This window comes from Centroberyx gerrardi, chromosome 18 (assembly GCF_048128805.1).
Source record: "Centroberyx gerrardi isolate f3 chromosome 18, fCenGer3.hap1.cur.20231027, whole genome shotgun sequence".
Classification (NCBI taxonomy): Eukaryota; Metazoa; Chordata; class Actinopteri; order Beryciformes; family Berycidae; genus Centroberyx; species Centroberyx gerrardi.
In genome coordinates, this window is record NC_136014.1 from 7,299,902 (window position 1) to 7,320,049 (window position 20,148).

Below are 20,148 nucleotides of genomic sequence, written 5' to 3' on the forward strand. Positions count from 1 at the left end.
ATTTTCTCTCACTTCCCGATATGTTTGCTTTTTTTTTTGAAGATACAGTATGAGGTTTCTGCGGGACAGTGATATTATGAATAAGTCAGATGGATTTGCTAAATAAAAATGTTGATTTCTCAGTTGGTTTACAAGCTTTTTCTGGATTCTTGACACACTGGTGTCTCTAGTGAGTTTACATCATATCCATGCAAATCAGCCTGGTTACATTCGCATTAATACACTCACAACTCCAACAAGTCAACTTTTGGGGGAACTTTTCAGAACTTTTCAGATTTTCCCCAATGATATCCACACATTCTTGACATTTTACCATCTTTTATCAATAGTTTGGCTCGGCTCTAGAGTCTTGCACATCATATTGATGCTCATTTGATAGAACGTCATAGTATACTTTACTGCAAGGAGGATCACACCGATGGAAAAATTGAAATGTTGGGTTTTTTACAGGAACAAAATAATTCATACTGTGGCAAAAATATTATTGTTGTTGATTAGATTGGTGATTTCTGGCCAACTGGAATTCATAGTTGGCCTAAATTTTATTTACCACCACAAACCAATAGTTGAACCCAGTTCAGCCATCTGACTGAAAAGAGTCAGCTCAGAAGCCTGCAGGGTCTGTCATGTTTCCACCCAACAGTTAAACAAATTTTAAGCAAACCTGTCGCAAAACATCGCAAAAAATAAAATGCGAATTGGGGGGGGGAAGCGAATAAATAGACTCCCTGAATGTAAAACGTATACACAAAACACCGCATCTAAATCGATACATCATCATTTGCATAAAAACACTACGATGGAAAGCTAGCTTCTGTCTCTTCTCATACCTTCGTCCTCCTCTTCCTCATTTATCTCACACTTTCAACCTCACCCTCTCTCTCTCATATCCTCTTTGCCTTCCATCTACCTGTTTCACCCCTCCTCTCTCTCTCATCTCTCCCTGTGCCTAATAACTCTTGAACGCACCCTCCTTCCTCTCCCCTCTCTATTTCAGCCCTCCTCCTCCTCCTCCTCCTCCTCTCTCTCTGATTATCTCCTGGTGTCTCTCTGAGCTCCGTCGCTGATAGAGAGCATGACTGGTTGACACGCCTGGTAATGAGGCTCCTCACGCAGATGGCCTCTCTCACCTTCTCCCTCTCGCTTTCTCTCTCCATCTCACACACACACACACACACACACACACACACAGTATGCAGAAACACACACATCCTGCTGACAACCCCCCCTCCCCTCCACAGGAGGTCCAAAGCGCTCATGGGTTAAACAGTAGCTGGAGATGTTTTGAAGAGGATTTTAGAAAAAAGCATGACGAGAGCTAGATTTGTCTCATTTTTCAAGCGACAGTCTCCAACGCTGAACCCCCGCTCTGTACTCACACACACACACACACACACACACACACACACACACACGCTTAAACAATGCTGAAAGCACATCTAAAGCACTTGAGCTTACAGATCACCTGCATGCATTGTAAGTATTTCTTTTCCATTGAACTCAACTTCTAAATGTCCTATTTTATGGCGTTCTGGGGTTAAGTAGATAGGACAATTTAACCAACAATTCTAACCAACAGTATTTTACATAATTCTTTTGACTCTTATAGCCCACTGTGTTATCCTGATTTAGCCCCAATTGTCCATCCCCATCCCTGCTGAAGGCATTATTGCCTGTTTACCTTTGTGCAATTCATGATATGATTGTTTCTGGCTCATGTTATGACGTATGCTCTTTAAAGGAATACACCAAGGTTTGTGAGATTGTCCCATTGGTTGTTAAGTGATGAGAACACAGACACCAAAATCATCCATGTGTCCCTGGCAGATCATTCACTCTGCTGCTCCATGCTAACTCTTTAGCATACACTATGTTGAGTGATAGTAGGTCGCTAGCATTATCCAAGTAAGAACATTGACTTTTTAGTGGTAAAAAGTTGTTAGTGGTTTTTATTATATGGCCTGTAGATTCCTAAACCCACCACCTTCTCTTGCTTTGTACAAAGTAGCCCTTGGTGGTTAAAAAAAACAACAGTTATCTTAATACTGTATGTTATATTCCCATTTAGCTACTACTACTATCATGCAACGTAATGTATGCTAAAGTGTTAGCATGGAGCACCAGAGCCAAATCTACCAGGAACACATGGCTGATTTGGGCATCTATGTTCTCATCACTTAACGGGACAATCTACCAAAAACTTGGTGTATTCCTATAAGCGTGTTATTTCAGAATCACAACCACTTCCTTCACTAAGGGCAATGACTGTGCAGGGAATTGTACTGGTGACACTGGTGCAGTGGCATATCAACAACTAACATGGTGATATACATACAAGGTAGAGGAACTACAGGACCTCACACTCAGTGCAAGACGTAATATACAAGAGTTTTGCTCCAAAATGAAAAATCATCCAATTTGGGAAGTGACACATGCACTTAGGAAATGATTAATAGCACAACATTAAAACAAATTATGGTACATTTTAAAGGATAGTAGATAACACATTGGTTGACAAAAATGTGTATGTTTACAGACTGAATCCTAGAGATATTGAATGACAAACTTTGTTGTTTTTTTGTTGTGTATGTTTTTTCCCCCCAAAAATGAATAGCATTCTGGAACAGAGCTCTTCATATACATTTAGCATTATATCACTGTGTATATTCATACAGTCTGGTGGCAGAATGTACAGATGAATGGCAAGTGTCTAGCATTTGAACAGTGTGCCATAATATAGTTGTACTGAACAGGGTGAAAAGCAAGAAATAACTCCTGTCACAAAGATTTGTGAAGACATTATGAGGAGTGCAAAGAAGTGGACACAACACCGGGTAATCATAAATAGGGTTGGCTAAGCAGTAACAGCAGTAGGGCCAGCCAAGTAAAAGAACAACTATTATACTCTTATTCCCATGTACAATTATGACATGATTAATTTCTGGCCTGTTTGTTATAACTTAACCCCTTAAGACTAGTTAGTCTGAAAATAGTAACAACCAAAACATCCAACTTACAAGCATCTGTCTGATACTCCTCTCCAGTTTATTCTAAGCACTATTTTGATTGCAGATGATTCAGAAATGTTTCTCAAGGTTGTTTTTTTTCCAATGATAAAAATAGACAGCAGCAGAACAGACTAGGACAAAACAACTGCAAACTACAAGCATTTGTCTCTTTTTCATGTGTTAACTCGTGTTCATTTTCTTGTTACTTCAGCAAGTTTTTCAAGTGGTTTTCATATGATTTGGCCTCCTCTGATTACAATAATGCAACAAGAAGAAAACCACTTAGCAACACTGGGAAGTCAACAACTTTGTGACAGTGAGTGAGAGAAGGAGAGAGACAGAAAGTCAATAGAGGACGAATCTCACTTCTTATACTACACTGAAAGAGATATGAAGTAATAGGCTAAGAGTTACTTAGTTTGACAAAATACACCGACTTTAACAACCCAGTCCTCAAAAAGTTCACTATTTTCAATGTTAGCTGTCCATTGCTCTCACATAGGAGGGAAATTAGCAGCACTGAGTGAAGGATAACATTTTAGCTAGCTAATCTGTTCTTCTTTGATTGTTACTGTTAAGTAGTGAATGTCATTTAGTAGAGACTTCTAGAGTTGTTGGTGTATTGATCAGCAGTCTATCTATCAGTCTCTCAGGACTCACCTCTCTGCTGAGCCTGGCAGCATTGCCATAGCAACGCCGTCAGAAGCACGAGCCGGTGTCGCTTCATTCTCTCCAGCCAGAAAATCTGTAACCGTGCGCGCGCGCTGCGGTATCCGCTGCTCTCTCGCGCGGCGATACGGAGATGAATGTCAACGGAAACTTTAAACAAGTTGAACTAACCTCTCTCCCTTTCTCTGTCTCTCTCTCTCTCTCTCTCTCTCTCTCTCTCTCTCTCTCTCTCTCTCTCTCTCTCTCTCTCTCTCTCTCTCTCTCTCAGGCTCTCTCCTCCTCCTCTTCCTCTCTTCTCTCCTCCCTCTCTCCTATTCTGTCCATGGGACGGGAGAAAGGAGGGAGGGACGGTACGAAAAGTTTGTGGAGAAAAAAAAAGTTTGAAATCCCATCGCCATACTGAAAGAAACAAAAATCCCATACTGCAAAAAACACAGAAATCTCATAAGGAAAAAGTTGAAATCCTATAGACCTAGCCTACTGCAAAAAATGCAGAAATCCCATACTGCAAAAATATAGAAATTCCATCCTGCAAAAAACAAAAAAACAAACAAAAAATCAGAAAATGCCACATAACCCAGGGCTGGGGAAAAAACACAGAAATAACATTTTCACGACTTCATTGTGACTTTAAATTTAAGAGGCCTACTTCAGAATATCTTTATAATAAGTTTATACAAATTTTGGCCCCTCAAAATGAATTTCAAATGAATGCCATCTACAGGTATGAACACAATTTTTGACCAATGACCATATTCCCAAGTAGCCTATATGAAACATATTTCTTCCATATGGGATCAGGGTGTATGCTTTTAGGAAAACTCCCTCAATTTGAATGGAAAGTCATTTAGATAGTGAAATTATTGACACCGACATAGGTTAACACATCTTGAAGTAATAGTCAGTGCAATCATAGTAAATGTTTGTTGAGGAAAAAGTTCTGGAGTCAGAGGTTCGTCTTACTTGAGTATATATTTATTAAAAGGAGTCTCATGAGAGGAAGAGATGCACACAGCACATAGGCTACATACACTTCTTCAAAGGAGAATAGATTTGAGCTGGTCTTTATGTGTCTTCCAAGGACGCACAGAATGTGCTGACATGGGAACAGGTCACAGAAAAGGGTTACAGCATCATATGTTATGTCTTAGTTTAGAGAATCTACAGATAGTCTGGGACATCCAGGAGCCACTTGTGACCAGAGACCTCTGGCCTAGTAAGTTATGGCCCAAAGGTTACAGTGAGGTAACCATTCATCATGAAACAGTGCATTCCCCGAGGGAGACCAGTTAAGCTGTTACATGTATGTTACATTTTCTTCCGCAATGTTCTTTTAACTTCATATCCAATGGCTTTGGGAAGCAAAGCAACCCTAAGTGAAAGTAATCAGTACCTTTTGGAAGTGAGCCATCCAACCCTGGTAAAAAAAAAAAAAAGTGAAAGTGTGTAACTGAGTGTAATGCAGGGTGTTGCTTCTTTAAAAAACATTTCTTCCACTTCATCGACAAGCCAATTGTAGACCAATCGTGGAAATAAAAACTTCAGCATCAGTGGGCCGCGCACCAACAAAGCAGCACAGACAAGAAGAGAATAAATAAAGGAGCGGAGCAGAAAAGAACTAAATAGAGCAGAACAGGAGAGAGGGCAGGGTAATAGAATAGAGCGGAGCAGAAGACAGTAGAGCAGAGAATAGGATAGAGTGAAGTAGAGTTGGACAGAAGTTTTGGTCCAGTTGAGTCCACCCAATTACTCCTGCTCTGTGGCTCCTCCTGCTGCCCAACACCACACACCACACTGTGGGGCAAAACTGAAACACCCATGTACACAGAAAACTACAGTCAAAAGTATACTGAGACAGTGAAGTAAAGTAAAACACACTGAACTTTTGGTTCTGTTGTACAAAAGTGACATTATCCATCACTGCTGCCTCAAAATGTTGCTTGGACCCTTAAAGTGACACACAATGTCTCACTTTACAAGCTTTATCCTGGACTGGGCTTCCACCAGTAGATATAAAATACATTTACTGTAGAGTAGCACTTCTTAAACTATGGTTCTGGACAGATTTGAAGTGGATTTAGCCCGCATTACATCCCTGAATTTAACTGACCATGCCTGAGTTTTATTACTGTGCAGGCCATTATATCTGTTTACTCCATCAGAGTGTTAAAAGCACTGGCACATTATAATGTTACACCTCACCAACTTGTCAATCACTTCACCAATCTGTGTGTGTGTGTAGTTATGTATCAGTACTTGTTTAAGTGTGTATTTAGTTATGTGTGTTTGGGTAAGCATTTGCATATGTGTGTGTGTGTGTGTGTGTGTGTGTGTGTGTGTGTGTCCAGTGTCAGTCCAGCTCCCACAGACCCTTAGACCTCCAGAGGCAGAGAGGCTGACCTGGCAGACGGTGAGGCTGAAGATGGGCTCTCTTCACTGGGCTCGGAGCTCTGGGCAGCTCTGGAGCTCTGCTGGCTCTCTGTGGGGCTGGGCTGCATCGAGGCTGCGCCTGGACTGGACAACGAGGTCAGTCACATAATGGGATTTATTAGTATATATAGTTAGTGTATATAGGTATTATTCATTTAATATGTATTAGTACATGTAGTTCCTACTTTATTATCACCATGAGTAGTAGTAGTAGTAGTAGTAGCATTTCTACTTAAATGTGCAGATTGAAATACATACATGCTCTTTGCTGTGTATTTTGCCAAAGTACAGTGACATATAGACTTACAGAGGATATACTCAGAATTTATTTATATAATTAATTACAAATATAACAAATACATATTTTATACATTTCACATCAAAAGTAATAGTAATATGGGCTAAACAATTAATCATTGTGTCACTGTCCAAATACTTGTGGAACTTACTTTACATAGTGGAGTTCAAAGATGCTGCCTTCAAAGTGCTCCTTGGTAAAGTGGGTGAGAGTGCAACAAACATGAACTCTAGATACAGTTAGAGTCTAGGCTGGTGTCGCTCAATTACTGTTCACTGAAGCCTTAAAGCTATTTTTAAAACCTGTTTTTGATGGGCAGGTTATTCCAGGAGGATGAAGAGATGCTGGTTCTGACCCAGAGAGACGAGCTGAACCGAACCTACAGTGAGGACAACAGATTGCCTCTGAACAACCCCGCAACCAAGAGGGGGCCAAGTTGTGACGAAACCAGAACCACCGGAACCTCCTCTGGAGAAAACAGTCTGGTTCGGATCCAGAGGGAAGAGCTGAACAGATCTCACCCTGAGGACAGCAGACCACCTAGTAATGACACCAGAACCAAGGAGAAATCAAGTCCTAATGAACCCAGATCATCATCTGGAGAAGACAGCCTGGCTCTGACGCAGCGAGATGATCTGAACAGCACCAAGGACACACCAGCTCCTAAACTGATGGGATCCGCCAGCACCTTTTGCCAGGAGAAACCAGGTTTTAAAGAAACCAGAGCCACCATAACCTCCACGGGACCCAGAACTTCGGCTGTCTATACGCAGAACTCTCTTGGGTCCAACAACAGCAGAACCTATGGAGAAGGGAGACTGAGGTCCACCGAAAACCAAGCTGCCAAGACGGGAAGCAATGTAACCTACGGTGAGGAGAAACCGAGCTTCAACCAGAGCCAGACTAACAAGGGAAGATCCTACAGGCTGGAGGGACAGTGTGGAGGGAACGTACAGAACCAGAGACTTGTTGGGCTGGGCGGAAGCTTTCTGGAGCCCTTGCATAGCCAAGGGAGCAAGGAGGGAGGAGATGGAGGAGAGAAAGCAGACAGACAGGAAGGAGTGGAGGGATCTTCTCACTACTCCACCAGCCTGGAAGAAGAGGGAGCCAGGCTGGGTTTGGCTGACGAAGGAATCCAGAGCCCCAGTTTGAATCCCACTCCCACCATCACCGCCTGGGAGGCCGGCTGGAACGTCACCAACGCTATACAGGTACACATATACATCTACTTCATAACAGAGAGAGAGAGATAGAGCTACTCAATGTTAAAGCTGCACTAGGCAAGATTTCCATGTAAAAATCCATACGTCTTATAAGCTTTGGTCACAAAGTGGGGCTGCAACAGAGAAGGGCTTCCCATTCACACTAATTGAAACACCGTAGATTCGCCCTATTGGCTGAAGTGATGAATCAAAACTTAAGAGTCAAATCCAAAAGTGTCTCCTAAACAGCAGCAAGCAATCGCTCCGTCCAGAGAAAGCTGGACTCAACAACGATGACTGAACCTCTTCACCGCCTCCACCTCCAACAGACACTAGGAAGAAGACATTAGAATGCCGATGTCACATTACATGATTTCTGGGTATTGAAATCCTCAAAATTCAAACAGTTACCTCTCACTGCCATGTGGGGCCGCCAACGTGTGAAGTTGCCTAGTGCAGCTTTAATGTCAGAAACAGATTATTCGTGTTGTGAAACAGCGTTGCGATGTCAATGTTTTGTCGTGGGTTCAAGTCCGGCTCTGAACCCGTGTTACATCCCCCCCCCCCACCCCCCGCCTCCCTAATTTTCTGTCTCTCTCTACTCGCAAAACAAACGCATAAGCACAAAGTCTATTCTCTAGGCGGCGAGCTACAGTAAGAGTACATTGGGAACAGATTAAGCACGCACACTATTTAATCGGCTCCCACAGTGTTTTAATATTACTAAACAATGCTTTGTGGCTCTTTGTCAGGCCCTCTCCAGTGTTCATAATCAAATAAAGCATGAATAAAATCGCTTTAAAAAAAAAGAAGAAAAGAAACGCTCCCAGTCACAGTATGTCCTCGTGGCAGTAATGCTAATAGTTTATTATGCTGTAAATGCTGGGCCGTATTCAAACGCTGCCCTCATGTAAATGTGTTCTTTCACTGAATAACTGTGCTGTAATGGAACTGTGTCACTGCGTCCATGGAGAATACATTATGACATTAGGGCGTCATTACAGCACACACACACACACATATGCACACCTAGAAATGGAGACAGACACAGACAGACACACACACACACACACAAGCACGTTTACCGGGAATTACCAGGACAGGTGAATTTCTATCAGAAGCTTGTGTGTCAGATTGCTGTAAACAAGCTGATTTCTAATCACCGTTAGCATTGTTGTCAGGAGATAAATGTGTATCCTAACACACAGTTGTTAGTAGATAAACAAGTATTTTCGGTGCTTGTTTTATTGATGCTAGTCTGTCTATTTGTGTGCCAGGATTTTTTTTTTCTCCCAGTTTTCATTAGAGACCGAGCTCCCTGCCAGAAAAACACCGGCTTCCCTCCCATGGTTCAGCGGGGAATTATTACTTCCAGGCTGTGATATATTCCAGATTACTGATTAGCCTACCTATTATAAACCAGTAAACTGTAACTTCATCCATTAGTCTGCCTCCAAAAACCTGTGGAATATCAAGTGAAGCGGAGCATTTCTTCCAGTTTGAATAGTCTATTTGAATAGTCTACCAGTCATCATGCCCATAGGCAATCCTACTTTATTAATGTCAGTCAGTCTATCTTTCTGGATGCCAGCTTGTTCTCAGCTCTGCCAAAAACAATACCAGCCTCCCTCTTTCTGTAATATGTTACAGATTACTCATTACCTGCTTCACATTGTAATCAGTAACCTCATGCAATGGATTACAGCAACTCAGTAATCCACACCTAAGACATTAGTATAGTCTTGGGATGATTTACTTGGTGCTGGAAGTGTTTAAGATCTACAATTGCCCTGAAATCTCTGGCAGTGATGGATGAGCACACAGCAACTACCATGTATTTCAATAAGATGCATAAAAACATGTCTAAAGAATGACGGATCCACTTGTCAGAAACACTTAAAAGGCTACCAAGTATCTTAATAATAGAAAAAGATGCAGAACAGCGGTATTATCTCCGACCAAGGCTAGAATGGAAATATGCATTTTCCGCTGCGGTGGTTTATTGATGCCAGTATGTGTGTCTGTCTGCCAGCTTAATACACTTTTTATTAGAGAGCAAATTCGCTGCCAAAAATGCAAAAACCACTAGCCAGCTCCCAATGCCCCTGACTTGGGAATATTATGAAAATCAGCTTGAAACTGGAGCTGCCTCATTAACAACCAATTTTGAATGGATGTTAATGAGGCAGCTCCAGTTCGTGCCTCTTCATCACAGATTAGAGACTTGGATCTTTTGTTTCTAGTTCTGGGAGAGACTTTTTTTTGTTGTTGTTAACCGATATTAATTGAGCTGTCTATATCAAACCTGTTTTTGAGTGGATTTTTATCTTAAACTAGGTTGGAAATTCAAGATCCAAGTTCTCCTACGAGTGATTTTCAAATCAAACCTGCAGGGACTAAACACAAGACATAGGAAGATGGAAATTAGCCCCATTTTATTTGGGAAGGATTGCTGTCAAAAGTTATTTACATCATGCTGCCAAACTCTTCCCAAGACCCCGCAGAAAAGCTAGGCTGAATAAAACACTGTAGGCCAGTTGGTTAGTAGCCTAAAACCAGTACATTTTGCTTGATAAACCCAAATGATAGCCAATAAATTCAGAAGTCTATGCACACACAAAAATCACCATAGTTGATGAAAATACAAAAAGTGCACTCCTCAAGTCCTTAAACACTGCAAATCATTCAAAACAAGTATATTCAGCCAACCTATATGCAAAATTCAACCTCCAAAACAGAAATGAATTATAGAGGAAAATATCATGTCAGCTCTAGAAAGTCTATTTCAACAAATAATTTCACTCAAGTATCATCAGAACATCAAATATCCTTTTAATCAAACATAATGTTCCACAGACAAGAGTTTGATTTTACAGTATTTCTAGTTTTGTTATCTTGTAAACGCTCCAAAAGACTTCTTCAAACTTCCCTCCATTTTTTCCCAGCATGCATTTTCTTAAAGGCATGGTACCTGGTAAATTTGAGAGACTCAAGACTGTGGTTTTCAAAGTCTTCCTTTAGGGACTTTAGAAAAATGTGAAAACTGGATCACCTTTGTAAGGAAGGCAGCCAGTAACCAGACAGCAAAACACAATAAGAAATATAAGAGGAAGTTATATGAGGAGCAACAACATTGTGAAACAACAGCTGTAAATTATTGTTATCCTAATGCAGAATGTCTACTCCAACGAATGGGATTTTACTTGACAAAGATCATATATTTCAGTATTTACTTGAATCTCATGACATAGAGAGTAGATGTTGCTTCTTCAGTCAAATGTTTTCTCTTTGGCTTAACTGAAGAGGATAATAATGTTGGAAGTTAGTTTCGAATATTAAGATATTTGACATTTTCCCTCCGTATCTGAATATATGAAACTATAAACTGTACCGTGGTAAATAATAACAATGATAATTTTACCTCTACTCCGCATCAGGGTCTTGAATCACTCTGCTGGGGCTTATTCTGGGGTTTAATGAGCAGCTTGAGGTACATTATCCCTTAATTAACCTGTATTGTGGTAAATGCTAATAATAATAATCATAATCATAATAATGTTACCACAATACAGCTCTCTTCTGCATTGTAAAGGTTGAAATAGTTAAGAGGAAATTTATCATGGTTGCCGTTGCTCCATAGCATCTTTTTAGCAAGATCTTAACTAAGCATTCACTTTGATGTAATTGAAAAAGTATAATAGCACAATACAGGCATAAGGTTTTATACTTGTGGAGGTTTCGCAATATCATCATCTTCATCTTCTTACTTCTTACTGCCAACATTATCATCATCATCATATAAATTTGGCCAAAGCACCTTACAGTACCATGAGTGCAAATATTTTTTTAAATGGTTTCCCCCAATGGGAATCAAACCCCTAACCCTGGCAGTTTCAGTGCCATCTTCCACCCATTGATTGATAGATCACCCTGTCATCATCACCATCATCATCATGAACATCGTCATCATCATGTTCATCACCATCATCCTTACCAGAATCATCATCCTCACCATAGTCATTGTTATACATATAATAAGAATTCAGCATCATCATCATCATCTTCAGTAGCTCCAATCGTGATCAGCATCATAGGAAGTAGTAGCTAACACTGAACACGAATAATGTGAAGATTGTTCCTCCAGCATGACAGGATCATGTGACAATAGCAGGAATTGGACCCAAAATTTTTCACCTGTTCAAGTGAAAACGTCAGCTAACTGTTAAGTTTAGACTTAGCAAAACAACTTAGTTAAAGTTAGGGTAAGATTTTTGTCATGATTATATAAGAAAAACGTACCCCCCCCAAAAAAAAATACAACTTCCCTCACAGTAGAAAATTCATTAGCATGAGTTGGGAATTGAACCCAGGTCGAACTGCACCATTTCAACGTCAGACTACTACCTGTTTATAGTCATGTTTCTCTCACTTTTCATGCACAGTAGAAGTAGAAGTACAGTTGAAGACATGGTGCTCATTTCACAACATTTCATGAGACCAGGCTGCAGTAGCTTTATGGTTGGAAAAGGGCAACTCTAGACAGGAGAAGCAAATAAGTGACGCTCTGCCTTCCGAAGTGCCCTTGAGCAAATCACGTTCCCCGTTCCTGCTCCGCTGAAGCTGCTCAGTGCGTATCAGTGTGTTACTGTATTAGTGTAAAGCGTTGCTGAAAAAGAGCATGTGGCGCTCTGTCAACATCCCCTGAATAAATATAGATTAAAAAGGTGTCTGTGTGTCAGTGTGTGACGGGGTGGAACTAAAAAAAAAATAGAAAACTCATCACCATCTTCCCCTTCTTCTCCATCCAATCAGGGTTACAATTCCCATATCGTACCTCTTCGTGATTGGACGCGGATCCAGGTTGTAGCCAATGAGGAATTAGCTGGCGAATACACAGAGAGAAGGAGAAGTACAGAGAGAGAGAGAGGGGGAGATGAAATCAGATACTTGGGCGTCACATTTCTCTCAAACTTCTTTCATCCCGAGCAGCTCCATTTTAACATCAAAGGTCTATCAGCATACGCACATGCATAACAGACACCAGTTACAAAATCGTGACTTGAAAGGGAGAGAATGTGTGCATGTCTGTGCATGTAGCCGCAGTATATGTGTGTGTGTGTGTGTGTGTGTGTGTCTACAGTCTACTGATGTGCTTCCATAGCTCTCTCAGTCTGCGTATCTCCATGTTCAAACATTAAAAACCCAGCAGCTCCATCAAAGTAGCTTGTTGTCTCCTGTGATCTCCCCCTCCTCCTCCTCCTCCTCCTCCTTCTCCTCCTCTTCCTCCCGCAACCTCCAGCTCTCTAGGCATGAGGTCACGGCTCTCTTTCCTCCTCCTCCTCCTCCTCTATTCCCTCTCCTCCCTTCTCCTCTCTCTGGCAGTCTCCAGCATTTTCTCTTGGTGATGGGCCAAACCTCTCCTCTCCTCTCTTCTCCTCCTCCTCCTCCTCCTCCTCCTCCTGCTCTCCTGTATCCTTCGAACTCTCTAGGCATAAGGCCAGAACTCTCTGCTCTTCTTCTCCTCATGCAGTCCTCTCCGATCTTTTTCTTTTCCCATCCTCTTCCTTTCCTCTCCCCTCTTCCTCCTCCTCTCCCCGTCACTCCAAACAAGTAAAGTATAATTTATTCATTCGATGATTTTTTCTTAAGCAAGTCATGGTTGCAGTAGGTCTTTAAACAAGTGAAGCTATCCTCCAGTGTAATAAGATTGCTTCACTTAAACCTGCAATAAACAATATCAGACCTTATAACCAAGCTGTGTTGCTGTTTTCACCCCTTTATGCACAGTGCTTTGCTAGGTTTGTCCTCAGTAGGCCTCTGTAGTGCAGTGGCTTTGCTGTGTTTCATTTACAAATGTGTTGCAAATGGTTTCTGTTTCTCTCTCTGTCTCTCTCTCTCTCTCTCTCTCTGTCTCCCTCTCTCCATCCATCCTTCCAGGGTATCTTTGTGTTGGGTTTGCCCTATGCTCTGGTCCAGTCAGGTTATCTGGGTCTGGTTCTGCTGGTTCTGTCAGCCTGGGTCTGTAACCACACTGGGAGGATTCTGGTGGCTTGTCTATATGAAGAGGAACACAGGTATAGTTTCTATTCTGCTCTACTCTATTCTATTCTATTGGGTGTAATGAGTCACTGCACTGCCCAGAGATCACCTGTCAATTAAACAGTATGTCCAGTACTGTGACGTCTTTTTCTTTGGATTTTCTGTTGATGCAGTTTGAGTTTCTTTTTGAGTTTCTTTTAGAAACTCAAACTTCAAACTTTGAGTTTCTTAAGTTTGAGTTTGAGTTTCTCTCTTAAATCGGTATTGGGTTTATGGGTTATCAATCAGCGACAGAGAGCAGCAAAACAGACCTTTATTTATATAAAAAAGCCACAGATTATTACTCAAGCAAAGAATATTACTAAAGCACACATATGTCCACTCCTTCTGTTCTGTTCTGTTTAAGGGAATATAAACTCCATTGTGGCACAAACAGAATACACGGACACACACATATTGTATTGTGAGAGGAAAGGACAATATAAAACACAATATACTGTAAAGCAACCCAGAGGCCTTCACATTGAGTAGGTCCAACAACACAAAAGTTTTCTCTCTATTCACTGAGCAGTGGTGAGCTTTTGCAGTAATAACACTACTGCCACAGCGACAACAAATGAGGACGTGTTATGTTCCATTCTCTTCTGTTCTCTAGTGTTTACTCTTGTGTTCACTCTTCACTGTTCAACCCAATTCAATTCAATTCAATTCTATTCTATTCTATTCTGATCTATTCCATGCGTTAAATTCAATTCATTTCAGTTCAGTAATATTTATCATCATTCATTGTAGGTTTTTGATTTGGGTAGCACAAAAATAATATAACAAGTTAGTTTTTATGGAATTTGTAATAGGAATAACATTTAAATGAAGTAAGAAGTAAGAAAACAGGCTTAAAATGTAGATCGCCATAGCTTAATTACCTGGGTTTCCATCCAAGTGTTTTTATGCAGACTTTGAAGTAGCAAATCTGAAAGGCTGAATGGAGACAGCCAATTTTGATAGAAGATTATGGCTGTTTGAGGCAGGAAACATTTATGTTCATAAAGAAATCATGGGATCAAAAGTGATGGAAACAGACTTGTCAGACAAATATTGATGTAGGATTGGCATGATTGGCCTGACAAATGGTTCAGTGTCATTGCACAACAGTTCAGAATTGGATTTGGACATTCTGACATGGTGTGGCCAAAGGCCCATGAATACAACACCTGTTATAATTGTATGAGCATTAGTTGGTGCATTAGGATAATATGCCAAGTGTATTTCTGTTTCAGTCTTCAGATATCATGAAATATGGGAAACATAAGCTGACATTTAACAGCAATAATAACTTGCCCAATACTGATCAATCCTTGACTCTTTCCAGTTTTCTTATTTATTGTTCAACTGTTCATCAGCTGATGAAAACATACCTAATATTATTTACCACATTCCATTTTTTGTGATATTTCAAAATTTCATTTAAAATTTGCTTGACAGTTGGAAGGAAACATACAGTAGATATTGATAACAGTGGTAACTATTGATTAGAATGGGAACTTGTATTTGAAATACTGCATTATGGTATTATGGTGTGTGTGTCTTTCAGTGGAGGGTCTGGCTGGGTGCGAGTCCGACACAGCTACCAGGACGTAGCAGAGGCCTGCTGCAAGGGACTGTGGCCCCACTGGGCTGGACTGGGGGGGTGGATGGTTAATGTAGCTCAGGTAAGACACACACACACACACACACACACACACACACACACACACACACTGCAAACAAATGTCCATCTTCACAAGTCATTTAGTCTAGAATTGCATCATCAACAAATGAACAATTTCACTTGTTTCCAATGCTATTTCACCTGTTTTGACAATTTTCTTGAAACAAGTGACAATACCTAGAAATAATGCAGATTGCATGCAGATTAGTATCAAGATAATGTCACTTGATTCAAGAAAACTGCAGTTGATTTGCATTAGAAACAAGTGAAATTATCTCTTCCCACTGACAAATTTTTCACTTCAGAAAAAGAAGATTTTGAGACTCAATTGTGGACTAAATAACTTGTTAAGATGGATGTTTTTTTTTTACAGTGTATATTTCTAAGTAAACATGTTATTATTGCTATATTGCTATATTATTTTTGTTATATTATTTTTTTTCATCATGTACATGATTTATATGAACTTTACATTGATGTGTGTGTATTATTTTTAGATGACTGATATGCAATGCAATTGCTGTGGATACATGATATATGTGCTTGTGTGTGTGTTAATGTGTTGTTTAATGTAGTTTGCAGTGGAATGGAATGGCATGACTGCAACTTTTTCATGGTCCAAGACAAATTTCTCTACGGAGACCACTGAATCTAAATCAAATCTAATCTTATATACTGTTATTCCATTGTATTTCCCACAGTGTAACTGTGTGAGGTTTCTGTGTCTGTTCCCAGGTCATTGAGTTGGTGATGACCTGTACTCTCTATCTAGTCGTCTCCACCAGTCTGTTGTCTGATAGTCTATCAGGGATGGCTGTTCCTAGATCAGTGTGCTCGCTGGTCTCTCTGATGTTTCTGCTGCCCTGCCTGCTGCTGACTGATCTCAGACCAGTCTCCACCCTCAGCCTGCTCTGCTCCCTGGCTCATATACTGATCAGGTATATGAATACATTAAAAAGTAAAACTAGTTAAATGTATTAGTATTATGATGTATATGTGGGATGTGTTCAAGATTTAATTTGACTGTATTATTCCATTATTCTATTATTTTATTGTTCTATTTTGCTTTATTATGTTTTCTTCCATTTATTTTTTTCTTCATTTCTATCTCTCCATTTTCGTAAGGATTTGTTTTTTTTTTGTTTTTTTTTACCTCTTATTTTATTAAGTGCTTTATGTCAATCTGAGAGCTTCCTAAAATACTTTCTTCTCTGATTGTCTGCTAGCCTGCTGGTGATCCTGTACTGTGTGAGTCGAGCCAGCAGCTGGTCCTGGTCCTGTCTGTCTCTGTCCGTGGAGCCTGAGGACTTCCTGGTCTCTGTGGGTGTCATCATCTTCTCCTACACCTCTCAGATCTTCCTCCCTCCTCTAGAGGGCAGTATGGAGGACAGAGGGCAGTTCAGCTCCATGTTGGGATGGACCCATGCTGCTGCCTGCATCATGAAAACAACCTTCTCCTTACTGGTTAGCAGCATCTGGTTCTGGAGAGTGTAAAGATTGTATAGCTTCTGTAGGTTAGAATTCATTGAATGAATAGTTAGATGGACTGTATGGCAGACATTAACTCTGTAGTTTATAAACAGCATATTTTATAGCGGTAGTAAGTGGTAATAAGTGACAATATTTGGGGTTGACAAGTTGTGTAGAATTAACTGTGATAGGGACCTAAGACTTAATGTACACTAAACTGGCATAGTGTTGATTTTTACACCCTCAGAATTAACACTGACAATTTCTATAGTTCATAATTTTCGCCATTTTATAATTTGTTGACAACAGAGACAGCCAAACAGTGTCAGCAAATGTCATGAAATGCTGACAAAAATACAAAAAAAGGTCTTTAGATTTGGTTCAATACCTGGATGGATGGATGGATGGATGAATGGACAGGCAAATTGTTTTTATTGATTGTTTTCCTCCTCCATTAGGCTGTGTTGACCTGGGGGGTGGAGACCAGTGAGGTCATCACAGACAACCTGTCCTCCGACCTTCGACCTTTAGTCAATCTGTGTCTGCTGGCTAAAGCCCTGCTGTCCTACCCTCTGCCTTTCTACTCTGCGGCTGAAATCCTACAAACCTGTCTGCTCAGAGGTGACTGATAGATCAATTTTATATTCAAAACCACTGGCACTGTCCTCTCAAAGTATCGTCCTCTGTTCACAAAGCAGTTTTCTCCAAAGCAAGGCCACCTATTGTGGAACCAGTGGATCCACCCACGGATGTCCAATGTGAAACGAGCCTAGATTTGGTTTGTGGTGATGCTAAAGAATTTAATATCAGAGGTGTGATTGATCTCCCTTTTTCACCAATATGTAGATAACACATGATTCTATGAAGTTATCATTTCCTTTATAAATGTTTAAATACTCTTTGGAACGGCAGTAGCCTTGAGGTTAGAGAAGTGGGCCTGTGACCGGAGGATCACCTGTTCAAACCCCTGGACTGGCTATGAAAATACGGGTGGAGAATCAGTAACACACTCCCTTCCCTCATACTGATGAAGTACCCTTGAGCAAGGCACTTGCTCCAGTGGAGCTGCTTATTGGTTAACAGTGAAGACTGTGATTGTACTGGGCAGCTCCCAGGTGAATGTGTGTAACTGTATGAATATGAAGCAGGGAGTTGCTGGAAAAAAGGAAAATTCTCTTAGTCAATTTTCTCTTAGAAAAAAAAAGGTGACAGTGGGAACCCTTGCTATCTACCTAAATTATCTTTGAAACAATAGAATGAAAGATTAAGTGTTACAAGGTCGCTAAGGAAATTGTTGAGGAAAAAGTTCTGGAGTCAGAGGTTCGTCTTACTTGAGTATATATTTATTAAAAGGAGCCTCATGAGAGGAAGAGATGCACACAGCACATAGGCTACATACACTTCTTCAAAGGAGAATAGATTTGAGCTGGTCTTTATGTGTCTTCCAAGGACGCACAGAATGTGCTGACATGGGAACAGGTCACAGAAAAGGGTTACAGCATCATATGTTATGTCTTAGTTTAGAGAATCTACAGATAGTCTGGGACATCCAGGAGCCACTTGTGACCAGAGACCTCTGGCCTAGTAAGTTATGGCCCAAAGGTTACAGTGAGGTAACCATTCATCATGAAACAGTGCATTCCCCGAGGGAGACCAGTTAAGTTGTTACATGCATGTTACATTTTCTTCCACAGAAATGCACCAACTTTTTGGCAAATAAGGTGTGGGTTGTGTGAAGAGAAGATAGGTAGCAGTTTCACCTGTGTGTTCAGTATCTTAAGTATTTAGTGTGCTTTGGAGACAATGTAAAGCAAGCTTGTACTGTTCACTAAGCCCTAAGAGTTAAACCAAGTACAGCACAGCTGAAGAAATACAGGAAAGACAAGTCTGAAACTGCCACCAATCTTCAATAGGTTGATGAAAGAGCTTATCCACCTGAAAGTGTGTGTATGCCTTCAACCACTCTGCTTCAATCTATCTCCAGATGCTGCTGCTTCGTCCTACTCCAGAGGTGTATCTCGTCCCGCCCTGCTGGTCCGCGGCGCCTTGCTGATGACATCATATCTACTGGCCCTGCTGGTGCCCAGGTTCTCCCTGTTGATGGGTTTGACGGGCAGCGTGACCGGGGCGGCCATGACGCTCATCCTGCCATGTCTGTTTCACCTCAGACTGCAGTGGGGCCGACTCAGTGTGAGGGAGCGAGTTATAGATGTGGGCATACTGAGTCTAGGGGGCATCTGTAGTGTAGCTGGAGTGATTTGTTCACTGAAAAGACTGGTGGAGGGGCTGTAGGAGGGATAATAATAATAATAATAATAATAATAATAATAATAATAATAACTTTATTTGTATAGCACTTTTCTAAAAACAATGTTTACAAAGTGCTTTACATACAATAAAACCCAAAAGCAGTGATGTGAAACTACCACAATGAATGATAGAAAAAAAAAAAAAATTTAAATTAAAAAAATGGATGGATGGATGAATGGATGGATGGATAGATGGATGGATGGACTGGTCAGCTTGCTGTCCTTTCTGTATTAGAATACTATATTAGAGCATGTTCACATAAGTCTTCAACCACATTTTGGACTGATAATATGAAAAAGCACACACAATGCACACTTTGTTTCTCTATTGTCTGCTCTGTTCAGCTGGTGATGAAGTGTGGTGTTTTGTTTAATACAGGGGATCCGTGGCTCCTTACAAAGTCTGAAAAAGTCTGAAAATAGCTCGATGTAATGCCTTAAACAGTATCAAAAAGTTTTTTGCAATGCAATGACAGGTTTCTTTGTGCTGCATGCCCACTCTTACATGAATACAGATTAGTTGAATGAATAGTTGTACAATATGCAAAACATGTTTTTTTCATTGAATCTACTTGACTAAACACAATTGCACTTCATGCCCCTTAACAATAAATGTGCTATTGTCCTTTTTTCCCATTTATTTTCACTAGCTTCAATCAAAAATACTCAAAAAAACTTTTTATTTCTTTATTTTGATTTTTAAATTGGTCTTATACATTCAATTCCAGGTAGCAGTGTAAAGTCTTAAATTTGACTTTCTGAAACCTACAGATACTCTGTATAAATGAACAATAGATACATGCGTGCATGTTGCATGTACCGCGAGTTTAGGAAGAGAGGACTGCCTGTGCTGACCTTTGGTGATGGGGGCAGAGCAGCCAATCAGCTGCCCACATAGCATGAAATTCTTTGTGATTAGTCGGTGCAAAAAAAAATGGTCGACACCATGTGGCGTCCTCTTGAATTTTGAACTTTCCTCAATTTTAGCAAGCGAGCCCCTCTGCCTATTAAGCAG

At 40.6% G+C, this 20,148-nt stretch overlaps 1 protein-coding gene across 1 annotated transcript; it reads left to right on the forward strand.

Moving 5' to 3' along the window:
- The first annotated feature begins 6,099 nt into the window (after positions 1-6,099).
- On the forward strand, positions 6,100-19,116 carry LOC139917801 (vesicular inhibitory amino acid transporter-like). Its single transcript, XM_078290078.1, has 8 exons — positions 6,100-6,203; positions 6,725-7,616; positions 13,545-13,681; positions 15,238-15,355; positions 16,090-16,292; positions 16,581-16,818; positions 17,283-17,445; positions 18,809-19,116. Exons 1-8 carry the CDS (start codon positions 6,100-6,102, stop codon positions 19,114-19,116), a joined length of 2,163 nt encoding a protein of 720 aa, XP_078146204.1.
- The last annotated feature ends 1,032 nt before the right edge of the window (positions 19,117-20,148 follow it).